Source organism: Rhinolophus ferrumequinum, chromosome 12, assembly GCF_004115265.2.
Source record: "Rhinolophus ferrumequinum isolate MPI-CBG mRhiFer1 chromosome 12, mRhiFer1_v1.p, whole genome shotgun sequence".
In the NCBI taxonomy this organism is placed as follows: domain Eukaryota; kingdom Metazoa; phylum Chordata; class Mammalia; order Chiroptera; family Rhinolophidae; genus Rhinolophus; species Rhinolophus ferrumequinum.
The window spans coordinates 14191151-14214918 of NC_046295.1; the positions used below are offsets into that span (position 1 = coordinate 14191151).

At 34.5% G+C, this 23768-nt stretch overlaps 2 protein-coding genes across 4 annotated transcripts in view; one reads left to right on the top strand and one right to left on the bottom strand.

Moving 5' to 3' along the window:
- Positions 1 to 23768, bottom strand: part of IFT74 (intraflagellar transport 74) — an 80830-nt gene that overhangs the window by 34209 nt on the left and 22853 nt on the right. For all 3 annotated transcript variants that reach the window (XM_033123038.1, XM_033123037.1, XM_033123036.1), the window contains exons 9-10: positions 10666 to 10804; positions 9700 to 9762 (exon numbers count right to left, since the gene is read on the bottom strand). In XM_033123038.1, the coding sequence (XP_032978929.1) occupies positions 9700 to 9762; positions 10666 to 10804 (202 nt within the window). The remainder of the gene's footprint in view (positions 1 to 9699; positions 9763 to 10665; positions 10805 to 23768) is intronic.
- LRRC19 (leucine rich repeat containing 19) lies at positions 13071 to 22132 on the top strand. Its single transcript, XM_033123039.1, has 5 exons — positions 13071 to 13170; positions 18338 to 18427; positions 19647 to 20160; positions 20830 to 21018; positions 21535 to 22132. The coding sequence occupies exons 2-5, from the start codon at positions 18347 to 18349 to the stop codon at positions 21861 to 21863; spliced, it is 1113 nt and encodes a 370-aa protein (XP_032978930.1). The 5' UTR covers positions 13071 to 13170; positions 18338 to 18346; the 3' UTR covers positions 21864 to 22132.

Here is a 23768-nt window from a genome sequence, read left to right on the forward strand (position 1 = left end):
CACCTTTTCTGGCCTGCGGGAAGAGGGCGACACACGGCTGGGCTGGGAGAGTGAAGACCCCTCCATCTCCAGCCCCCACCCTTCCTGGCTTGCCTAGGGTGGGGTGGGTGCAGCGGCCGAGACACACCCGGAGATCAGCAGTGAGGCAGGCGCAGCTCTGGGCTTTCAGCAGATCAGAAATCTCCTGCCCGCACTCACACACACACACTGAAGAGGTGCCTTAAGACTCAAGAGTTTTGGTCACATATCTGGTGGTGCCACTCTCAGTGTGCATTTGTGCAGGCAAGGGCAGAAACTGCACTGATATTGTAAAAACTATCATCCAGACCCCTCAGGCCCACGCTTTTAAGTCTGCAGTCCCAAAGTCTCTCTGGGCAGCAGGTGACCGGCTCTGCCTGCGCAATAAGCAGGGGGCTCCTTGGTACAGCAGAGAACAACCTGGACATTGCTTGGTGGGCTTAGGCCGAGACTGTCGCTGCTTTTTGTATTGCTTTGTTTTGTCTTGTTTTGCTTTGTCTTTATATCTTTGATATCTTTGCCTCTGTCGAGTGGGGTTATCAGGTGGTTTTTGCATATGAACGTATTTGATATTTTTCTTTGTTGTTGTTGTGGTTGTTGTGCTTGGTGATTTGCTTTGTTCTGAAACTGCCCTGCCGGGGCCCAGCTTGTGAGGCACGGTCAGCAGATCAGAAATCTCCCGCCCGCACCCATACACACACACTGAAGGAGTGCCCTAGGACTCACGAGCTCTGGACAAAGGACTGGTGGTGCTCCTCTCGGTGTGCATACGTGCGGACAAGGGCAGAAGCTGCACTGACTTTGTGGAGACTATCATCCAGACCCCTCAGGCCCACGCTTTTAAGTCTGCAGTCCCAAAGTCTCTCTGAGCACCAGGTGACCGGCTCTGCCTGCGCAATAAGCAGGGGGCTCTTTGGTACAGCAGAGGACAACCTGGTCATTGCTTGATGGGCTCAGGCCGAGACGGTCGCTGCTTTTTGTTTTGCTTTGTTTTGCTTTGCTTGGTTTTGTTTTGCTTTATCTTGTATCTTTGATATCTTTGCCTGTGTCGAGCGGGGGTTATCGGCTGTTTTTTTTTTTTTTTTTTTTTTTTTTTCTTCTTTGCTGTTGTCGTTGCTGCTGTGCTTGGTGATTTGCCTTGTTCTGGGACTTCCCTGCCGGGGCCCAGCTTGGGTGGCACGGGACTCGGCATATCTGGGGGCCAACTCCAGACCAAATCGGAGTGCAGCCGGGGTTGACCTGCAGGTCACATACCTAGAGGGGGTTCTCGGCAGGCTCTGGAGCCCATAGAGGCCAAACCACATTGGGGTGGTCAACCCTCACGCAGCAGAGTGCCCTGCGGGGGGCAGAGCCAAGTCTCACGGCAGGTCAGCCCAGGAGTTGACCCCACCTGCTCATTAGCGGGAAGCAATTAAAGATCTTCTTGAACGGGACAGTGTACACAACACAAGACTCACCTTTGGAGCACACGCAGAGGAGGACGACGTGGTGCGAGTCAAATATAAAGGACACATACTACACAAGATAACCTAGCAAGAACTAAGAACTCTAGGGGATCTACCTAATATATCAAAATAAACACAGTCAGCCAGAATGGGGAAACAAAGATACACGTCCCAAATAAAAGAACAGAAGAAGCTTCCACAACTGGAACCAAATGAAGCAGACGTAACCAACCTCTCAGAGACAGAGTTCAGAACACTGGTGATAAGAATGTTTAAGGAGCTTAGAGAAGACATAAAGAAGGATGTAGAAATCATAACAAACGAGCTTAGAGAAAACATAAAGAAGGATGTAGAAATCATAACGAAAAACCAGTTGGAAATAAAGAACACAATTACCGAAATTAAGAACTCACTTGAAGGAATTACCAGCAGGCTAGATGAAGCAGAGGATCGAATCAGCGACTTAGAAGACAAGGTAGCAGAGATCACCCAAACGGAACAACAAAAAGAAAAAAGAATAAAAAACAATGAAGATGGCCTAAGAGACCTCTGGGATAACATCAAGCGCAACAACATGCGCATCATAGGAATACCAGAAGGTGAAGAGAGCAAGCAAGGGATTGAGAACATATTTGAAGTAATAATGTCTGAAAACTTCCCCAACCTGATGAAGGAAACCAACATACAAGTCCAGGAAGTGCAGAGAGTTCCAACCAGGATTAACCCAAACAGGTCCACACCAAGACACATTATAGTTAAAATGGCAAAGCTTAAAGACAAAGAGAGAATCCTAAAAGCAGCAAGAGAAAGACGGAGGGTTACATACAAGGGAACTCCCATAAGACTATCAAATGATTTTTCTACAGAAACATTGAAGGCCAGGAGGGAGTGGCAGGAGATACTTAAAGTGATGGAAAACAAAGGCCTACAACCTAGATTGCTTTATCCAGCAAGGCTATCATTTAAAGTTGATGGAGAGATAAAGAGCTTTCCAGAAAAAAATAAGCTAAAGGAATTTATTACCACCAAGCCAGCATTGCAAGAAATACTAAAAGGTCTTCTGTAAATAGAAGAAAGATCAAAACAACCTAACTACAAATTTAAAAATGGCAATATCTATGTACCTATCAATAATCACTTTAAATGTAAATGGATTAAATGCTCCAATCAAAAGACATAGGGTGGCTGACTGGATAAGACAGCAAGACCCTTGTATATGCTGTATACAAGAGACTCACCTCAGAACAAAAGACACACACAGGCTGAAAGTGAAGGGTTGGAGTAAGATATTTCATGCAAATGGAAACGAGAAAAAAGCTGGAGTTGCAATACTTATTTCTGACAAAATAGACTTTAAAATGAAGAACATACTAAAAGATAAAGATGGGCACTATATAATAATAAAGGGATCGATCCGACAAGAGGACATAACCCTAGTAAACATCTATGCACCCAACATAGGAGCACCTAAATATATAAAACAGGTACTGACTGACATAAAGGCAGAGATCAACAGTAACACTATTATAGTCGGGGACTTCAACACACCTCTGACCACAAGGGACAGGTCTTCCAGACAGAAAATCAATATGGAAACAACAGCCTTAAATGATACATTGGACCACTTGGATTTAATCGATATTTTCAGAACATTTCACCCCAATGCTGCAAAATACACCTTCTTCTCAAGCGCACATGGAACATTTTCCAAGATAGATCATATGTTAGGCCACAAAACAAGTCTTGATAAATTTAAGAAAATTGAAATCATACCAATTGTCTTCTCTGATCACAATGCTATGAAATTAGAAATGAACTACAGGAAAAAAACGGGAAGACACACCAATTCATGGAGGCTGAATAACTTATTACTAAATAATGAATGGGTCAAGCAGGAGATCAAGGAAGAAATCAAAAGATATTTCGAGATAAATGAAAATGAAAACACGACGACCCAAAATCTTTGGGATGCCGCGAAAGCAGTCCTAAGAGGGAAATTCATAGCTTTGCAGGCCTACCTAAAGAAACAAGAAACATCACTAATCAACAGTTTATCTTCACATTTAAGGGATCTGGAAAAAGAACAGCAAAATAAGCCCAAAGGGAACACAAGGAAGGAGATAATAAAGATCAGAGCAGAATTAAATGAAATAGAAACCAGAAAAACAATACAAAAGATCAATGAATCCAAGAGTTGGTTCTTAGAGAAGATAAACAAAATCGACAAACCATTAGCCAGACTCATTAAAAAAAAGAGAGAGAGGACCCAAATTAATAAAATCAGAAACGAAAGAGGAGAAGTGACAACGGACACTGCAGAAATACAAAGAGTTTTAAGAAGTTACTATGAGCAACTATATGCCAACAAATTTGACAATTTGGAAGAAATGGACAATTTTCTAGAGGCGTACAACCTTCCAAGGCTAACTCAAGAAGAAACAGAAAACCTGAATAGACTGATTACCACCACGGAAATTGAATCAGTAATCAACAGTCTCCCAACAAACAAAAGCCCTGGACCAGATGGCTTTACAGGTGAATTTTACAAAGCGTTCAAAAAAGAATTATCACCAATTCTCCTCAAGCTCTTCCAAAAAATCCAGAAGGAGGGAAGACTCCCAAACACTTTTTACGAAGCCACTATCACCCTGATCCCAAAATTAGACAAAGACACCACAAAAAAAGAAAACTACAGGCCGATATCTTTAATGAACATAGATGCAAAAATCCTCAACAAAATATTAGCAAACAGAATTCAGCAATACATTAAAAAGATCATTCACCACGATCAAGTGGGATTCATTCCTGGTATGCAGGGGTGGTTCAACATCCGCAAATCTATTAATGTGATACACCACATTAACAAAATGAAAAATAAAAATCACATGATCATATCAATAGATGCAGAAAAAGCATTTGATAAAATCCAACAGCCATTTATGATAAAAACCCTTAAGAAAGTGGGAATAGAGGGATCTTATCTCAACATAATAAAGGCCATATATGACAAACCCACAGCTAACATCATACTCAATGGGGAAAAGCTAAAACCATTCCCCCTAAGATCAGGAACAAGGCAAGGATGCCCATTATCTCCGCTTCTATTCAACATAGTTCTGGAAGTTCTTGCCACAGCAATCAGACAAGAAAAAGAAATAAAAGGCATCCAGATTGGTAAGGAGGAAGTAAAGTTATCATTGTATGCAGATGATATGATACTATATATAGAGAACCCTAAAGACTCCACCAAGAAGCTATTAGAGCTGATAGATGAATTTAGTAAAGTGGCAGGATACAAAATTAATATTCAGAAATCAGTTGCATTTGTATATACCAATAATAAAACATCAGAAGGAGAAATTAAAAAAACAATCCCATTTACAATCGCTCCAAAGACTATAAAATACCTGGGAATAAATTTAACCAAAGAAGTAAAAGATCTATACTCAGAAAATTATAAGACACTGATGAAAGGAATGAAGGAAGATATAAATAGATGGAAACACATATCATGTTCATGGATAGGAAGAATTAATATAGTTAAAATGTCCATACTGCCTAAGGCAATATACATATTCAATGCAATTCCTATCAAACTGCCAACGTCGTTTTTCACAGAAATAGAACATATAATCCTAAAATTTATATGGGACCATAAAAGACCCCGAATAGCAAAGGCAATCTTGAGAAATAAGAACAAAGTGGGAGGTATAACAATACCTGACTTCAGATTATACTACAAGGCTACAGTAATCAAAACAGCATGGTACTGGCATAAAAACAGACACATAGATCAATGGAACAGAATAGAGAGTCCAGAAATAAATCCACGCCTATATGGCCATTTAATCTACGACAATGGAAGCAAGAATGTACGATGGAGTAATGACAGTCTATTCAATAAATGGTGCTGGGAAACCTGGACAGACACATGCAAAAAAATGAAGTTGGACCACCTCCTTACACCATATACAAAAATAAATTCAAAATGGCTTAAAGACTTAAATGTAAGGTCTGAAACCATAAAATACCTAGAAGAAAACATAGGAAGAAACTTCTCAGACATTACCCGGAGTAAGATTTTTACTGATATACACCCTCGCGCGAGGGAACTAAGAGAAAGAATAAACATGTGGGATTATATCAAACTAAAAAGTTTTTTCACAGCAAAGGAAACCATCAATAAAACAAGAAGGGATCCTACTGAATGGGAAAAGATATTTGCCAGTGATATATCTGATAAGGGATTAATATCACAAATCTATGGAAAACTTACTCAACCCAACTCCAAAAAAACAAACGATCCAATTAAAAAATGGGCAGAGGACTTGAAGAGACATTTTTCTGAAAAGGACATACAGATGGCAAACAGACATATGAAGAAATGCTCAACCTCACTAACCATCAGAGAAATGCAAATAAAAACCACAATGAGATACCACCTCACCCCAGTCAGAATGGCTATCATCAATAAATCAACAAACAACAAGTGCTGGCGCGGATGTGGAGAAAAGGGAACGCTTGTGCACTGTTGGTGGGATTGCAGACTGGTGCAGCCGCTATGGAAAACAGTATGGAGGTATCTCAAAATTCTGAAAATGGAACTACCTTATGATCCAGTAATTCCACTCCTAGGTATCTATCCGGAGAAATCCAGAACTTCAATTCAAAAATCTCTATGCACTCCTATGTTTATTGCAGCACTATACACAATAGCTAAGACATGGAAACAACCAAAATGCCCATCGGTAGATGACTGGATTAAGAAACTGTGGTACATTTATACAATGGAGTATTATGCAGCCATAAGGAAGAAAGAAATCTTACCATTTGCAACAACATGGATGGATCTAGAGAACATTATGTTAAGTGAAATAAGTCAGACAGAGAAAGATAAGTTCCATATGATCTCACTTATTTGCGGATTCTAAAGAAAAGAATAAGTGAATGAACTAATCAGAAACTGTTTGGGAGACAATGAGGAAAAACTGAGGGTTGCTAGATGGGCGGGGGGAGTGGGGGGTGGGGGGGAGGGTGAGGGGATTGGAGGGCAGTCGGTGACCACAGGATGGCCACGGGGTTTGAAAATTAATCTGGGGAACGTAATTTGGTGGTTACCAGAGCGTAAGGGGGTTGGGGGGTGGGGGATGAGGGTGAGGGGGATCAAATGTACGGTGATGGAAGGGGAGCTGACTCTGGGTGGTGAACACACAGTGTGATTTATGGATGATGTGATTCAGAATTGCACAACTGAAATCTATGTAATTCTACTAACAATTGTCACCCCAATAAATTAAAAAAAAAAAAAAAAAAAAAAAAAAGAGAATGCCATGTGATGACACAGGCCGAGACTGGAGCGACGCAGCTGTAAGTCAAAGAACGAACACCAAGGACTGACAGCCACCACCAGAAGCTAGTAGGGAAGGAGAATCCAGAGTCTCAGAGTGAGCTTGGCTCTGCTGAAACCTTGTTTTTAACTTCTAGCCTCCAGAACTGTGAGAAAATTTCTGCTGTTTTAAACCACCCTGCAGCACTAGGAAACTAATACAAACAAGCAGAATAGGTGTTGTGTATTCATTACTGTTCTGCTGTTCACAAAGAGAAAATAAGGGATGTGATAATTTTATTAGATGACTAAAATAACTAGAGGTGGTAGTGGTGTTATTGGTGGTGGTGGTGGTGGTGGTCATGATGATGATGATGAAGAAAAGGACATCTGAAGCTGTTATTTATTGAGCACTTGTTCTGTCTATGCCAGGAACTGTACTCCATGTTCTTTATACACTATTTCTAATACTCACAGCAACTCTGTAAGATAGTGCTATCGTATCTGTTTTATAGAATTTTTCTAAGATAACAGAAATAAAAGTTAATGATGGTATCTGAAACCATGAACAAGACCAAATTTTTAAGAGGGAAGACCACATATTTTTTTTTTTTTTTGAAAGCAAAAGAGAAGGAATCTTAAAAAAAAAAAAAAGTGAACGGGAAATGTTTGAAAATCCACGGGCAAAAGTTTACATATGCCGGTCAAGTAATGGATTAGCCACAGGTGAAAAGGCATGACCATAAAATACAGATAGAAGAAATGCAGATATTTTGAGGTATCCCTTTTCATAATATCTTCCTTTTCCTTTTGCTTAACCATCCTATAGATTTGTTCAAATTGCACCAATAAGACTATTCCTGAAGACTCAAGCTTATGTTGATCCTTCACCTGATTTTTCAAACTTCTGTGAACTGAATAAGTAATAATACTTGAACAATAGTAAGCATGCAGTAGATATTCAATAAATACTAGTTGATTGATATTTGACATGTTTTCTAGAAGAACAAGTAAAAAAACACAAGGAACCTGGAAAAGGTTAAATAGAATTAGTGACTTAACATTTTCTTGGTTTGAGAATCCTGTAAATTATTTAAAACTCCTGTTATTTTGGGCATACGTGTACTGATGTCAAAGAAGACTGGCATCAATACAAACACTAAGTCCAAGGTTATAGCTTACACCTTTTCCTGTGGAAACTAAATTTGCCAAGAGCATTTGACTCTCTTCCATATGCCCTAAAAAAATATTGAGGAATTGTGAAAGCTGGCTGTGTTAATACTAAATATTGTTCTTATTCCTTGAAGCATATCTCTATTACCACAGAGATCCAAGAAAATAAAAATTATGTGTACCCACATATAGACCATCTGATATAAAAACAAAAGTTAATATTTTTAAGCAAACTGTTTTTTATAGCAAATTTCCAAAACAATGATTACAAAATACTCAAGCTTATTTCTTTTGCAAGCTAGGTAACAGCAATCTCGTCAATCTACAATGTTACTAATCTTATCATCACATCTACCTGAATCCATAAGGAAAGGCAGGCAAAGTCTGAGGTATAGACAGTATACTAACGAGCAAAGGACATGAAAAGGTAGTTCACAGAAAAAAAATACATTGGCCAAAAGTATGTATAAAGAGATACTCAACTTCATGGATAAATAAATGAAAATTAAAACAAGATAGTAAGTTTTACCCATTAAACTAGCAAAAATGGAAAAGGTGGATAATGCTCGCTGTACAAACAGGCACTCTTATATGTTAGGGAAAGGAGTAGAAAATGGAACAATCTTTTTGGAAGCCAACTTGGTAATATCACAACATTTAAAAGTGTATAATTATTGACCCACTGCAATAAATTTATCTTAAGATATACTCATGTAACAGCATAAAATGTATGTATTCAGTGCAGAATTATTTATAATTCAAAAAAATATAAACAATCTATCCATCTATAAGACTGTGTTATAGTCATACAGTGTAATGCAATGCGGTAATCTAAAAATAATGAAAGCTGATGTGAATAAATATTTGAGAGAGAATGTTAGGTAAAAAAAACTGAAAACTGCAGACAGCATAGCAAGTGTGAATGCCACGTGAGGTTTATCCACAACAATAAAACCAAGTCAGGATTATAGGATTGTTGTGAAGATTAAATGACAATGCTAGTGATAAATGTCAAGAAATCAAAAAAGCACACAGTAAGCACTCAATAAATGTAAGAGTAACATACAAGAAGCGGAGTACAGCAATTAGGAATAGAGACAGTGGAAATGTAATGGCTGTGTGCGATGTCAGAGGGAAAGTGGACTGAGGGGTTGACACAGTGTGGGGGATCTAAATGATCAATGTCTAAAACTGCTTTGATTTGTGCACCTGAAATTAATTAAAAACACAAAAACAAAACAAAAAAAACCTGCATCAGTGAACCTAAACAAAAAAATAAAATAAAATAAATGTAAGAGTAGTTCTGTCTGGAAAAAGGGGAAAAAACAGGAACTTTTACTTTCATCTTAAAATTTTTTTTTACCACAAACATAGTCTGTGAATTAAAATTGCTTTAAATAAACAAATAAGAAAATGAATGCAAGCTTTTACATCTTTAGTGATGAACTGATCTCTCCTCCCCTTCATATTTTTTTCAGTCTCTTGTTCATGTGTTTAAATTACCACTAGATTTTGAGTTTCCAAGCATACTAAATGACTTTTTTAGTACACAGCAAGTGCCCAACAATTGAATCTAATTTTTTACCAAACTAGGATATTTATGGTCCTGAGTGGAAAAAAGTTATTATACTCCTGTGGGTGAATTGCTAAATAAATATATACTGAATGAGTTATATTTAGCTGAATTATCTTTTGTAGCTGAGTAATATAGGAACCCTTATTTGATTTTATACTTACAGCTTCCAGACTCTCTTTTTTCATGTTCAGTAAATCTAGTTGCTGTTGAAGTGTATCTAACTCCTAAAAAGAAGGGAGAAAAGCATATACATATGCAAGTCACATTATGAATAAATTTGTTTCTTTGCTTCTCAACATTTCAAATATAGATGTGATAAATTTTATAAATATCTTCAACATGTACCTTGTGATTTTACCAGAATTTAACATTCATTATTTCTATTTTTGCCAACTTCTTTCATTATTCCTAAAACCTTTTCCATGATCCACCTCTAAAAATACTTTATAAGCTTGTAAAGGTAGCCAGACCTTTTCACAGTGAATCATCGTATCACTGTAGTCATCATATTAAATATCAGAACCCTTCAAATTGATGTCATTGTTTAAAGTTATTTTTAATTTTAATTTTTTAACCGTGTTTTCTTATCTTTTGCCTAATTCCTTTTTTAAAATTAATTTTTAAATTTTATTTTATTGTAGTAAGAACACTTAACATGTACTTAATTTCTTTTAGGGCCAAGATCTATATAGCAATTTACATGGCTCACTCCTAAGGATAAGACCTTAGCATTGATTCCTGTGCAGGATTAACTATATTTTGATAGCATTCTGGCATTTCTGTAATACTTTTTCTTCAATGTTTCATTGTATCTTATAAATCCTGTCTAAAGTATAAGTTACATTGAACTGTCAATGAAGGACTATGTGGACAAAGTAGAACTACTTTCATTATTGGCATTTGTGGGAACTAATTCTCTGTCACTGGCTAAGGGATACCTGGGCATGAAAGAACACTAACTTGCAAATCTGAGTCTCCACCACAATTGAATGCTGGGAGGACCTTGTTAAAAGTGAAGACTGATCAGCAGCAGGTCTAGTCAAACTCTCAGGGAATGCCGCTGCTGCCCGTATTTTTGGTAGCAAGATGGCTATATGCCTGGTATAAAAAGTAGTGATGAGTATTACCTGCAACAATTTCTCATTTGTGGTTTTCATCTCTATGTACTTGACTTGTTTTTCAGGAGACATATTTTTGATAATGCCATCTGCTGCTTGTTTTTCCTGTTCAATTTCTTCTTCTACACTTCTAATTTGTTTCTCCTTCCTGAAATCAAAATTATGCAATATTCCTTATCATATCAAGAGAAAAAAAATCAGTTAATTTTACTCAGGTCCTGATTTCAATGAAATAGGGTACTTAAATTTATTCAACCATAGTTCATGATCATTTCAGTCATTTCAGATGTACAAAAAAATTTTATTGGACCTGTACAAAATTTGGCCCCATCACACAGACTTATTTTGCATCTTTCTCTTTGCAACCCCCCAAATGCTTCTATTTCCTTACTTTCCATTTTATTTTACCTTCTTATAAGAAAACAGAAGGATTATCATGGAAAATCGTTAAAGCCTTCTACATATGAGGATGCATTTACATTTTTTGTTACCATACCCTCAAGACAAATAAGGTAAATTTTAGAATAATGGTTTTCACATATCTTTTAGCTACAGAATTCTTTGACTAAATGAAACCTTGTATGGAGGCTTAATACGTAAATCATATAAAGTAACACAGTTTTGATAAACTCGTAGTAGGGAGACCTATAGTGGAATTTAAAAAATGCATAGCTTTGTATTAATATGTTTTGCTTAAATTCTCTTTTATCTACTGCTTTAATTAAAATAGGTATTCCACAAATTATCAACTATATTTTAGATCTGCAAAACAATGTTAATTTCCCTAAAAAGAAAACAGGAACATTACAAGTGTAATCATATAAAGTCGCGAAATTAACTACAAACAATAATAAGCTTTATCGTATAACCACAAGAAATACCAGTGATGTGCCACTTATTATCTATGCAAGGCCAATTATCAACAGAGAAAAATTCTGAAAAAATAGAGGTTAAGATACTAGTTATCATGTAAATACTTCAAGATATACATATAGTTTTCTTGAAGATAAATTTTAGTCCCAATATCATAGATTTCTATTTTAAGTTTCAAAATATGATTATCCTACTATTTATTCTCTTTCATGTGTAGATATTAACTTCTACAGTTTTCCCAATTCCTAGCTAAGCCCAGCAGACCCACATATCGCCCCACATTTTTTATACACCCATACTCTATTATAAGATAATCCAAACTCAGAAGTTTGCTAAATATCCTCTCCCATTCGGTTGGTTGACTTCTGTTTTGTTAATGGTTTCTTTCGCTGTGCAGAAGCTCTTAAGTTTGATATAGTTCCATTCATTTATTTTTGCTTTTACTTCCCTTGCCTTTGAGGTGAAATTCACAAAATCGTCTCTGAAACCAAAGTCCATAACTTTAGCACCTACGTTTTCCTCTATGGGGGGGAGATTTCACTTTGGGTGAACACACAATGCAATATACAGATGATGTATTACAGAAATGTACCCTTGAAACCTATATAATTTTATTAACCAATACCACCCCTATAAATTTAAAAATAAATAAAAATAAACTCAGAAATTTTCCTAAAAACATACCATAATAACCAAATAAATGATGAACCTAATGAAACAGACAACCTGGAATTTTTATTTATTTTTGTCTCACTTTAGAACAGGGAGTGATGTCTATCTTTAAGCCTTAATTACTATAGTATAACAAATGTTTGCTGCTGCTACAATTTATATGGGTATATGGGCTCAGAGAACTTTCAAGCAGAAATGCTCATGTATTTCAACCTTTTTATTTCATAGATTAAGGATGCTGAGTCCCAAAGGAGTTAACTTTTTGGAACTAACTCATTCTGAACTACATGACTACTCACTACCAATAATGAATTTTAACCATGTTTTTGCCTGATGTGTCTACTGTAGTAGATAGCAACTAATGTTGTACAGTATTGCATTTTACAGAGGGGAAGTTACAGCAAAAGGAAAGTAACTGATTTTCTGAGGGCCACATAATGGCCAAGTGTTAAGTGTTTTAATGTTTTGAGCACTTTGCTCCTGCTATAACTTGGCAGTAAAACCACCAATGACGGTGTCATAAAAATGAGTTAATAACAAAGTTGAAACTCAGTGGAATACTAAACTTGGTGGTATCTTTTCAATTTCAATCTTTCTAAATACAAAATACCTCTAGGACTAACACTTAAACCACTTTAGCTATATATCTTTCAAAATATGCATTTTTGAAATTATATACTTAACTCACAAAATAAATTTGTTAATATTTAAATTTGTTAAGAGTAATACACAAGCCACCTTACTTGTTAAAGAAATCAAAGATGACTTTAAGAAATTATTCTTCTAGTCAATCTTTTGCTAAGGAAGTCTAGCCTTTGCTGCCTTTTTTTAAATCACCTGTTCATTGGGTACAAAGGTTAAAACAAAGTGAAATGCAATCATATGACATACTTTTCTTTTTAATGGCGGAGAAGAAACAGAATAGATTCCGTAGCACACCAGTGTCAGAGACAAAAGAAAAAAGTAAAGGTAAGATCTTACATATTTACAGGTTTGGTGGCTGCTGCTGCATTTTTTTTAAGAAATCGGTTTGTTAAGTTTGTACAAAAATCCTTGCCTTTAATAAGTGATGAGAGAGCAGAAAGTATGACTGTATTTTCACAGTCTACGGTAGAAATATTAACCTGAGATTGGCCAAAAAAAAATCTTTCCCAAAGAAAGTTATAATGTAAGAAAATTAATTATTTTTCTGACTAAAAAAGGTTTCACCTATCCAAATTTTTAAGATCTTTTTATTTTGAAATATGTTAATCTCAGAGCATTCTGAAGTGACATTAATTTAAAAGCAAATTTGTAAGATGAAAACGACTGGCCACCAGTTTGCAATTGTTGAAATTGGGTGATAACTATTCTCCTTACTTAGAGGATTTTTTTTCCTTGAAATTTTCCATTATAAAAGTTTTTAAGTCTGTAATGGTTGATTACAAGAGTGAAGTTAATTGTAAATTAACATCTTACTCCAAATACACTGAATTCTGGCATAAATATCTAAAATATTTAATGGCAAAATTATATACACATTTAACAAAACATCAACAATTGCATCATCTTTTTATTTTGTGGTATATAATAGTCATGTAAAGCAAGTAACGAAAAACTAAGAAAACTGTACTTAAGAACTGCAGTAAGGACATTATTTATTTTTGAATATTTACCATTTCCCTTTGTGTAAAGCTTTTTTCTTTATTGTAGGTATGTAAAAGGACGCTTACTTTTGTGAAATAATTAAAAGAAAGTGATATTCTATTTGTTCTCTATTTTTTAATCACTAAATTTAAACCCAAATATCACTTCAAAGTAAATTTCAAATTGAGAAAACAATCTTACAGGGAGAATACGGTGATAACAATTGTCTTCTTTTTAAATTAACTTTTTAAATAGGGTAAATTGATTCAAGGACAATTTCTGCGTAATCTACTGGCTAGTTTTTCTGCCAATCAATTTTTTCAAAATAGCCAATAATGCTAGTAACAAATGCTTTAGTCTAGGGATTTATCTATTCAGTGTCGTGATGGTCAACATCTACTCCCTCTCTCAATCTTTCCCCTCTCAAAAGACACACAAATACGACATGAAAAGCTCCATAGACCATGGGTCTCAATCGATGCATTTCATAGCTTTAGACCTAACAATGCTTTACTTTGTTGAATGCTTTCTTGTACAGAATCTGCCTTAAGCTCTGAGCATACCGTGTTTCCCCGAAAATAAGACCTAGCCAGACCATCAGCTCTAATGTGTCTTTTGGAGCAAAAATTAATATAAGACCCGGTCTTACTTTAATATGACACCGGGTCTTATATAATACAATATAAAATAAAATAAAGTAATATAAAATAATACCGGGTCTGATGTAATATTATGTCATATAATACCTGGTCTTATATTAATTTTTGCTCCAAAAGACGCATTAGAACTGATGGTCCGACTAAGTCTTATTTTTGGGGAAACACGGTATACTGCTTCTAACTCTAAAATTAATCAAATAGAAAGAAAAAAAGATTTCTAATCCTTATAATTTTATTTCCTTTAGCACACTGGAGAGAACAATTATTAGTATTAAACAGAAGATAAAGATAAATAAAAGATGACCCTATCTTCATTTTCACATAGGCTCACGGTCCGGCCTGACCTCCATTACTTTCTTCAGCTGCTTCTGGTCCATATCAATTCTTCACTTAATTTTCTTGGTAGCCTATTTGCTGCCTTGAATGACCCCTATCCTACTTATTTCTGAAAAAATAGCCCTTCTCATCATTACCGTAGTCAAATCTGAATCCTACCAGAGACATCAGTAAGAACTTCACTACTCCACTGAGAAATACTGAAACAAGCCAGTGCAGGGGCTGCACACTTATTCCTAGAGATCACTAAACATGGGTAAAATACCTTTTATACATAGGAGTATGATTTAGGGATCCCCTTTTTGTGGGTTATGGTCTGGAATAAGTGATAACTTGATTCTAAAAGGGAAATCTAGGAGGAACAGGGGCTTTTTTCTAACAAATTTGATTTAACTACAGAAAGGGAGAAAGTAGAAGGGGAATAATCATATGACAAAGAGGAGATTATTTAGACTAGACCAGTATCAAAATAATGAAATACCCCATTGTAAGGAGGTAGCAGACTTCAGTAATTTAAAATGAGTCTTGCTCATGCTGAGTAGTTTTCTACTCCCTGCTCTGAGGGAATAAACTTACACTTAAAAATCGTAAGTAACTAATTACAACATATGCTGTAAAAAGGTTCAAAAGAAAAATAGGACCCATATTTTAGAAAACCACTAAGGATGATAATAACAGGATATATTCATATCTTTCAGCATAGTTTTAAACTTGCAGCATAGTTTTTAAAGTTGGCTTTAAGAAAACAGATAACAAGAAATATCAAGGTCATGAATAAAATGACTAAATGAAAGTACAGAGGGTGTCAAAAAATGTATACACATTTTAAGAAATGAAAAAATTGAATGATGCTAGAATTCATTTGATTAACGCCATCTTTTGAGCGAACGTCATACTACACATTGCTACTGCAATTCAATTCAACTTCGAAAAGTAATACATAGATAACATCTCTTAAAATGTGTACATTTTTTTGGCACCCCTGGTATTTAGCAAGAAGAATTTACTCAAGTAAATGGCAATTTCCAGTTACAGATGGCATGTTGAATGTACCCAGTAACTTTGACTCCTGCCCCAAACCTGACTACAATGAAAATAAAAGGTAGTAAGGACTATAAACTCAGAAGGACAAAAAAGAATGGAAGAGGAGGCAATAGCGATAAAACTTGGAAACTAGAAAGTTAATAGTTAAGTGGAAGCTGACTGGGAAAGCAATTTTCCCAATCCAGCAGCGTGGAAAGCTGAGAAGTCATTTGATTTATAATGCAGAATGCCTAATGGCGCAGAAATCAACAGCATCAGGCATTCTGGAAATGGAGAAGGGGGTTAAAATATAGTTGAAAGTCTTCGGCCCTGCCTCTTCCCAGTCAGGTAAAGCTCTTTTCCTATATAAACAGAAAATTGAGGCTTTTTTTCCCCTCAGGGAGAATAGGACAAAGGGGATCTGGGTACTAGGCACCAGTGAGTACAGGACCATTATGCTGAAAACAGAGAAAGTTCAAGTTTACACACAATTATTGAGATAAATTACAAACCAATTACTGAGATAAATCTACCCTTCAACACTCAGCTCTCAGAATGCTGGCCACCTGGCCTTATTTGTTCAAGCAGATTAGAAAAGTCATTTTGGGGAATCCAACTAGCCCAAGAGGAAAGATCTAAAGATAATGACATTTAGAAAACAGTCCAGCAAGTTTACCCTACAGTAAGGTTTACAGTTCATGAGACCCATATAAATGCAGTTTCCAATCAGCTTCCTCATTTCCCACTCTTACATGGAAGCCCCAAACTAAATATTAACAGATACAGGAAGAGAGAAAGTCTCTAATATAAAGAATAGTGACCAAAATAAACTGAAAAAGCATAACATGAGGACACAGAGGCTATTCAAGGAAAAAGAAAACAACACAGATACAAGACACAATAAGAAAAGATAATACATTCATGCCACAGGATATTATTAAAGAAAACTTTCATAGAACAAAAAGAGCTCTCAGAATTAAAAAAAACACAGGAAAAAAAAAAGCAACAACTTTTAATAGAAGAGTTTGAAGATATCTCCCAGGAAGCAGAGCAAAAACACACAGAAATAAAATGTATAGGAGAGTAAAGACAAAAAACTAGAAAATCCTTATAGGAGGTCCAATACCCAATTAAAGTAGTAGAAAAAGAAATGAGATTTAAAAAAAAAAGTGGAAGAAAATAATCATCAGTGAAATAACTCAGAAAATTTCGCAGAATTTTGGGGACAGCTTCCAGATTGAAACCATCCACCAACTACCCAGTTTCATGAATGAAAACACTCTTGTAAAGAATAATGTAATTTCAGAATATTGATTTTAAAAGCTTTGGCAGTTAAGAGGCAAGTAAACATAAAATGAGAATTAGAATGACATAGCATCACAGTTCTTAACAGTAACACTAGACACCCAAAGCAATGGGACAATACTTCCCCTCAACATTTTGAGGGAAAATTATTTCCTACTTAGGATTCTATTTTTAGACAAACTATCTTTCAAAGTCTAAAAAAAATTTCCCTCTTACATCCCTCTATGAAGCTATTCAAGGAAGCTCCATTAGAAAAAAAGGCACTACTCCAAGACAGGCATTCTAGAAAACAGCAATCCAGTAATAAAGACAAAAGGTAATCTCTACGATGAGGATGGAGGGAAAGCGGAAGTCAACAGCCATGTACAGGGCCTAGTGATCTGCTCACCTCGTTTGCAGCACGGGAGCAGGCTCTGGGGGAGAGTTCTTTAAGGAGACGAAACATATTAAATATCTACTATGCAAAAACTATTGAGTAATTTGCTAGGAAAAAGTTTGGGTATAAATTTATGAAAAAAGGAAACAAAGCACATGATAAAAACAGTACAATTAATTTAGCGAAAGAATGTGAATAGGAACAGAAAAATAATCTTGTTACATAGGTCCATCAGACAGCATTTATACATTCATAACATTATAAACAGGGAATGCGCATCTAACCAAAATTAGAACTATGTTTGAAGAATGAAGAGACAGGAAGTATATATTTGACGTGTCAAGCTGAAGGTAGGGAGTGTTTGAAAGGGAGCAGAAGACTCATCTCCCACAATTGTTAAGTCAATGGATAATACCCATACATGGCAACTAAAATAGAAAAATCAAGAAGTAGCAATATAAGAATACACAGAAATACACACACATATATAAATATATATCCTTCTGGACTTTCTTTTGTGTACATATATTAAAATTTTAAAGTGTGCAAGTACTTCAATTGTTTTGAAGTTCCTTTCAATAAATCTAGGCACTACTGAGACACCCTAAAAAATACTGTCTTCCATTCCTCATAGGAGCTTTCCAGTTTCTTTAGAGTGCAGGGAGGGTGAAGGAAAATGTAGTTGTTTCACATTTTACGTATTTTAAGAAAAATACTGATTTAAAAGGAGAAAAAAGAAAATCAAAATGTCCTCAATAATCTCTGAAGTTCTAGTCTCCTATTGAGATGAAAATAGTCTCTTTTCTATCAGGCCCGCGATATGAAAACCACATGCATCCTGATCTTGTTTTGGCCTCTCTACATGTCATTATTAACAGATGAAAGCCAGACTTCTAAAACAGTAAGTTTTGCAAAAATCAAGCTAGTAAAATTATTTTCAAATGGTCACTTTTTTTTTATATTTAGCGAAATATTCCAAGGCAATAAAGGGAAGCAGGAACAAACAAAACAAAAATCCAAGCTACCAAAACTAACTCTTTTGGTAGCTATGTATATTCAAAATCTGTGATCTCTGAGCCAGATTCTAATCTGCCAAAAGCATCTTCATTTTTTTTTAAACTGAGTTCTTCAAAAGTTGACAAAAGAAGAAAACTATAAATTCTTCCTATAAAATCAGAGATTAGTTTCAAGACATAAAAATCACACTTTAAAATGTAGGAAACCTTTTTAAAACCACATATTTTTGAGAAAAATTAATTGTTGTTACATTATGATTATTGCGGGGATATTTCAATGGCAAAAACAGTCAAAACAAGAACCATTTCTTTGGATCTATAGCCACGTACGGAAAGTACTTCTCCATGTTGCCTGGCTCTTTAAATTCAATACATGGTTCAATTCCTGCTATATTTTCTTTTAAAACACCAAACTTTGAGCTGTTCAGCCTATACAGTTATATAATGAGTATTATTTCTTAATTAAGAAATGATAAACATAGGGTTGGTAGCCCTGCTGATTTTTAAAAAATTACATATTTTAAACTATGTAAGGTGTCAAACAAGCACTAAACTTATCGGGGTGATCAATTCATAAGTTATATATATAAATGTCTAATCACTATTGTACACCTGAAACTAATATAATATTGTATGTCAACCTTAATTGAAAAATAAAAATATATATAAAGAATATAGTAATACTAGAGTTAAAAAAACTACGTTTTAAAATATTTTCCTCATTATAAATGTCAATCTTGCACAATGAAATACTAAATAAGTTAACTGAATTATTATTCATTTTGTATTTCCAAATAAATAAATGGGAATATACCAATATTCTTTAATGATTATGTAACAACAGTTGGAAAATACCTGTATGACAAACTACAATCTCCTTGCTCAATTATAAATATCAGAATTTCCTGAATCTTCAGTATTGCATTCCAATAAAGAAAGAAAAGAATTTGCTTTTCCTTTTTCACACTATAACACCAAAAAATTAGATAGATTTTTTTTCTAAGTTATTTACTTCCAATGTCTAATTGCCTGGATATAAAAATATTTTAATTCTTTTAACATTTTTTTCTGACTAATGCATTTCTAATTGTTTTTCTCTTTTAGGAAGTCAAATGTAATTTCACTGAAAAGAATTATTCCTTGATTCCAGCAGATATCAATAAAGATGTTACTATACTTGATCTCAGTTATAACCAAATTACTCTGAATATTAGAGACATAAGTGTTCTACAGAGGTATTTGTTACTCACTGAGCTCTATTTGATTGAGAATAACGTCGTTATCTTACATAAAAATAGTTTTGGTAACCTCTTCAATCTGAAAATTTTAAATATCTGTAGAAACTCCATCCGCGTAATTCAACAGGGTGCATTTATCGGCTTAAATAAACTAAAAGAGTTATATCTTTGCCAAAACAAAATATTACAACTGAATCCTGATATATTTGTGCCTCTAAAAATCCTGAAACTTTTGAATCTGCAAGGCAATTTGATAAGCTATTTTGATGCACCTCCACTGTTGCATCTGGAATTAATCATTTTATATGGAAACCCATGGAACTGCTCTTGTGGTCTATTGAATTTGCAGAACTGGTTGAACACATCAAATGTGATACTAGGTAAGCAATCATAATTTAAGTTAATCAAAACCAAAATGTGATGGATTTTTGGTTGTTTTTCCCCAGAAAAATCTCTCATTTCATTTTTTTAAAAAAAGGAAACTAATTTTGTTTAAAGGAAATAGAAACACTGAAAAGTAATTGTTACATAGGTGCTTTCCCTCTTGCCTCTCCAGAAAGCAAATGAAGAAAAAAAGAAATTTAAGTGTTCTATAGATGTCTGATGATACTGTCACTTCATGTATTAGGTTTGCATTTTCAATACCCGACTAATTTCTTAAGTACTTCCTTTTCTTAGGTTATCCTGCTAGAGAGTAGATGAAAACCAGAGCCTACTTTCTTAAGTGCATATCATGCTCTGTCTGAGATCCAGATTTTCACCACAATCTTTATCAAGACATCTTTACTAACACAGACAAACTAAACAATAAACACTTAAAACTATATTCCGCACTTAAACTATATTCAAAAAATAACTTAGTAAACAGGAATGTGCATCTTTCCCTCATGTTGCCAGGCAATACAAGAGTTTCTTATAATATCTAACAATCACATAAATATGTCAAAAATTCTAGATAAAAGTAATTATGAAATGTTAACCATAATAATTTATTAACCATAATAATTTCATTTTCCATGAAAATCTTAATTTATTCTTTGATTTCCTAGAAAATGAGAACATCACCATGTGCAGCTACCCAGATATCCTGAAGAGCTACAGTATCAAAACAGTACCTTATAATGCTGAGTGCTACTCAAAATTTCCTTCACCTATAACTGAAGATCTTTATATTAATTTTCAGTCCATTAGCAATTCAACATTTAATAGCTCTTTGAACAACTTAACACGAAACTCAGGTAATATACTGGTTTTGAATATTAATATTGCTGAAGGTAACATACTAACTAAACTAAGGTAGTTCTCATTATTTTTCTGCATTTTAAGTTTCTAGAAACAATGTAAAAGAACAATTCCTCATCTCAACAAAAGATTGACAAAATCCTGGGTGTCCAAACTAGGTTCTGCTAGTTACCAGCCAATAGTTTGCCACTAGGCTTTAGTTTTCTTGGCTTTAGTTTTAAGTAGTCAAGTCACAATTCTTAACAGGTATAAATCAATAATCCTCCTGGGTAAATGAATAAACAATAGCTGCAAAGACAGGAGTTATTTTGAAAAAAGGTATTCTTTCACCACACTATGAAATATCTTTATTTATTGTAGTTTTAGTAAGTTTTGCTTAAAGAAAATTATAATGTACATTGATTTCTAATACTGATATTGGGGAGTAACATTAAGACATGTAATTATTAATATTTTTTGCCAATTTAACAAAATATCTCCTCTCTTTCTCTATTCTCGGTATTGCATTTAAGAACATGAACCTCTTGGAAAAAGCTGGGCTTTTCTCGTTGGTGTTGTAGTCACTGTACTGATTACTTCACTCATCATTTTTTTTGCTATCAAATGCCCAATATGGTATAATTTTCTGCTTAGTTATAATCATCATCACCTGGAAGAGCACGAAGCAGACGCTTATGAAGATGATTTTACTGGATATGCAAGTTCTATTTCACAGATATCAGATATAAACTCTGAAGAAACTACAGTAATATTTGAACAACTACATTCATTTGTGGAAGACGATGATGGGTTTATTGAAGACAAATATATAGACAGTCATGAATTACACGAAGAAAATTAACTTCTTTCAATGTTTGAATCTTTAAAAAAGGTTATCAGTTCACGCAATGTAGACAGGGAGATTTTGATATGTGACATACCAAACTATAGTTAGTAGACCTTCATATTAATTGCAACACAGATAAATCTTGTAAAATAATGTTTTTATCATTGGTATTGAGAAAGTCGGTCCAGATACAGTAACTGACACTTCTTGGTAGCTAAGTTACAATACTAGTATTACTATTCTCGGCAGTATTCAGGAGACCATACTCGTATATATTAGTTAAAAAAAAGTCTAATGTAAATTATTCATTAATTAAAATGAACTAATTCTCACATTAACTCAGATATTTGTTATAACACACATTAAATTATATTAAAGTTTTACTGGTTAGAATCAGTAGAGAAATAAAGGTTTTGGATTTATATCATGACTCAGAGCAATTGGAAAATATTTTTTTAAATGCTTCCTGAATTAGCACAACAAATATCCTAAAAATGTAGTAGCAATTTAAAGCACGGGCACAATTACCAGGCACAATACCTAATAAGTTACTACTGTTTCTGGTTATATATAACGAAAGATTGTCACCATAACACAAGATCCGTTACAATTGAATAGTACGGTGGCTTCCAAAGTGGGCATCACAATCAGCTATAAATCTTATTTAAAGAAAGACACATTTCTGCCTCTCTTTGGGAGATTTTTATTCAAATGAGTCTGTGCTGGCAGCGAGAAATCTGCAGTTGGTCCATGGACAGCTGCTATTTAGGATCCTGTAGATAGAGGAATGTTTCCCAAATTGTTTTCTTAAACATTAATGTCCAGAGAGACATTCCAAAGTATTTACAAGGGCAAAAAAAAAAAAAGGCACATGGTCAATACTACAGAATTACTACAGGAAATACTGGGTTTAATAAGTGAAACAATATTCTTTACTATAGGACTCATCCACGATTTTACTAAGCAAAACTGTTCTCTGCTCTTCAAAAGCAAATATCAAGATTTTCCAAACTACTTGACGTTAAAACCTTTTCTTTGAGGTATGCTTACTAAGAACTCATAAGCACAATAAAGGTCCAAAGAACAAAGTTTGAAAAACACTGGCCTTGAGACTATCATAGGAAGAGTCTAAAGTGAATTAGTTGCCAATTCCTTATAATCAATTGGCTGTAATCATAATTTTAATAACTTAATGCAAACAGTGGCATTAAACGCTGTAACAAATTATCATTTTTATCTTCCATATATGGGAAAGTTAAATGTATTAATCTGTATCTTTTAGAGGAAAATGTCTTTAAAACACTGAAATATATTTATGAATGAAATGATATGATTTCATCCATAGAAGAAATCATATTAGATTTTCACCATAATTCAGAAAAGGGAACAGTGGCTAGAAGTATGGATGGAACAGGGTTGAGTATGAGCTGATGGACCTGGAACAAGGGTACAAAGGAGCAGAGTACACTATTTTATTTTTGTGTATGTTCATATTTCTCTGTAATAAAGTTTTTAAAATGTGTATTTACTTGGTAGTTTCTTAGGAAAAAGATACTAGTATGTTGCATTCTGCAGAATAGTCATCTTAAAGGATATATCAATAGTAAATTCAGTTCAAATGTCTACTGAGGAAAATAAAAACTGTTTAGGATGATTTACCCTGTGAAATACAAGACAAACTCATTTATCATGCATATTTGCTTGTGTTTATAGAAACATGCTTTCAATAAAGGATATAAATGCTTTACATGTAATATTTCCTAATAGGTAATATCAGTTATACTTTAATGTTTTCAACCTCAAATATGAGTGAGGCAATAGAAACACGCATCATTTTCTAAATAATCTATCATTTTACCAAAATATCATTTCCTAATTTGAGAGGCAAATATTAATATTGGAGAAATAGAGTAAAATGAA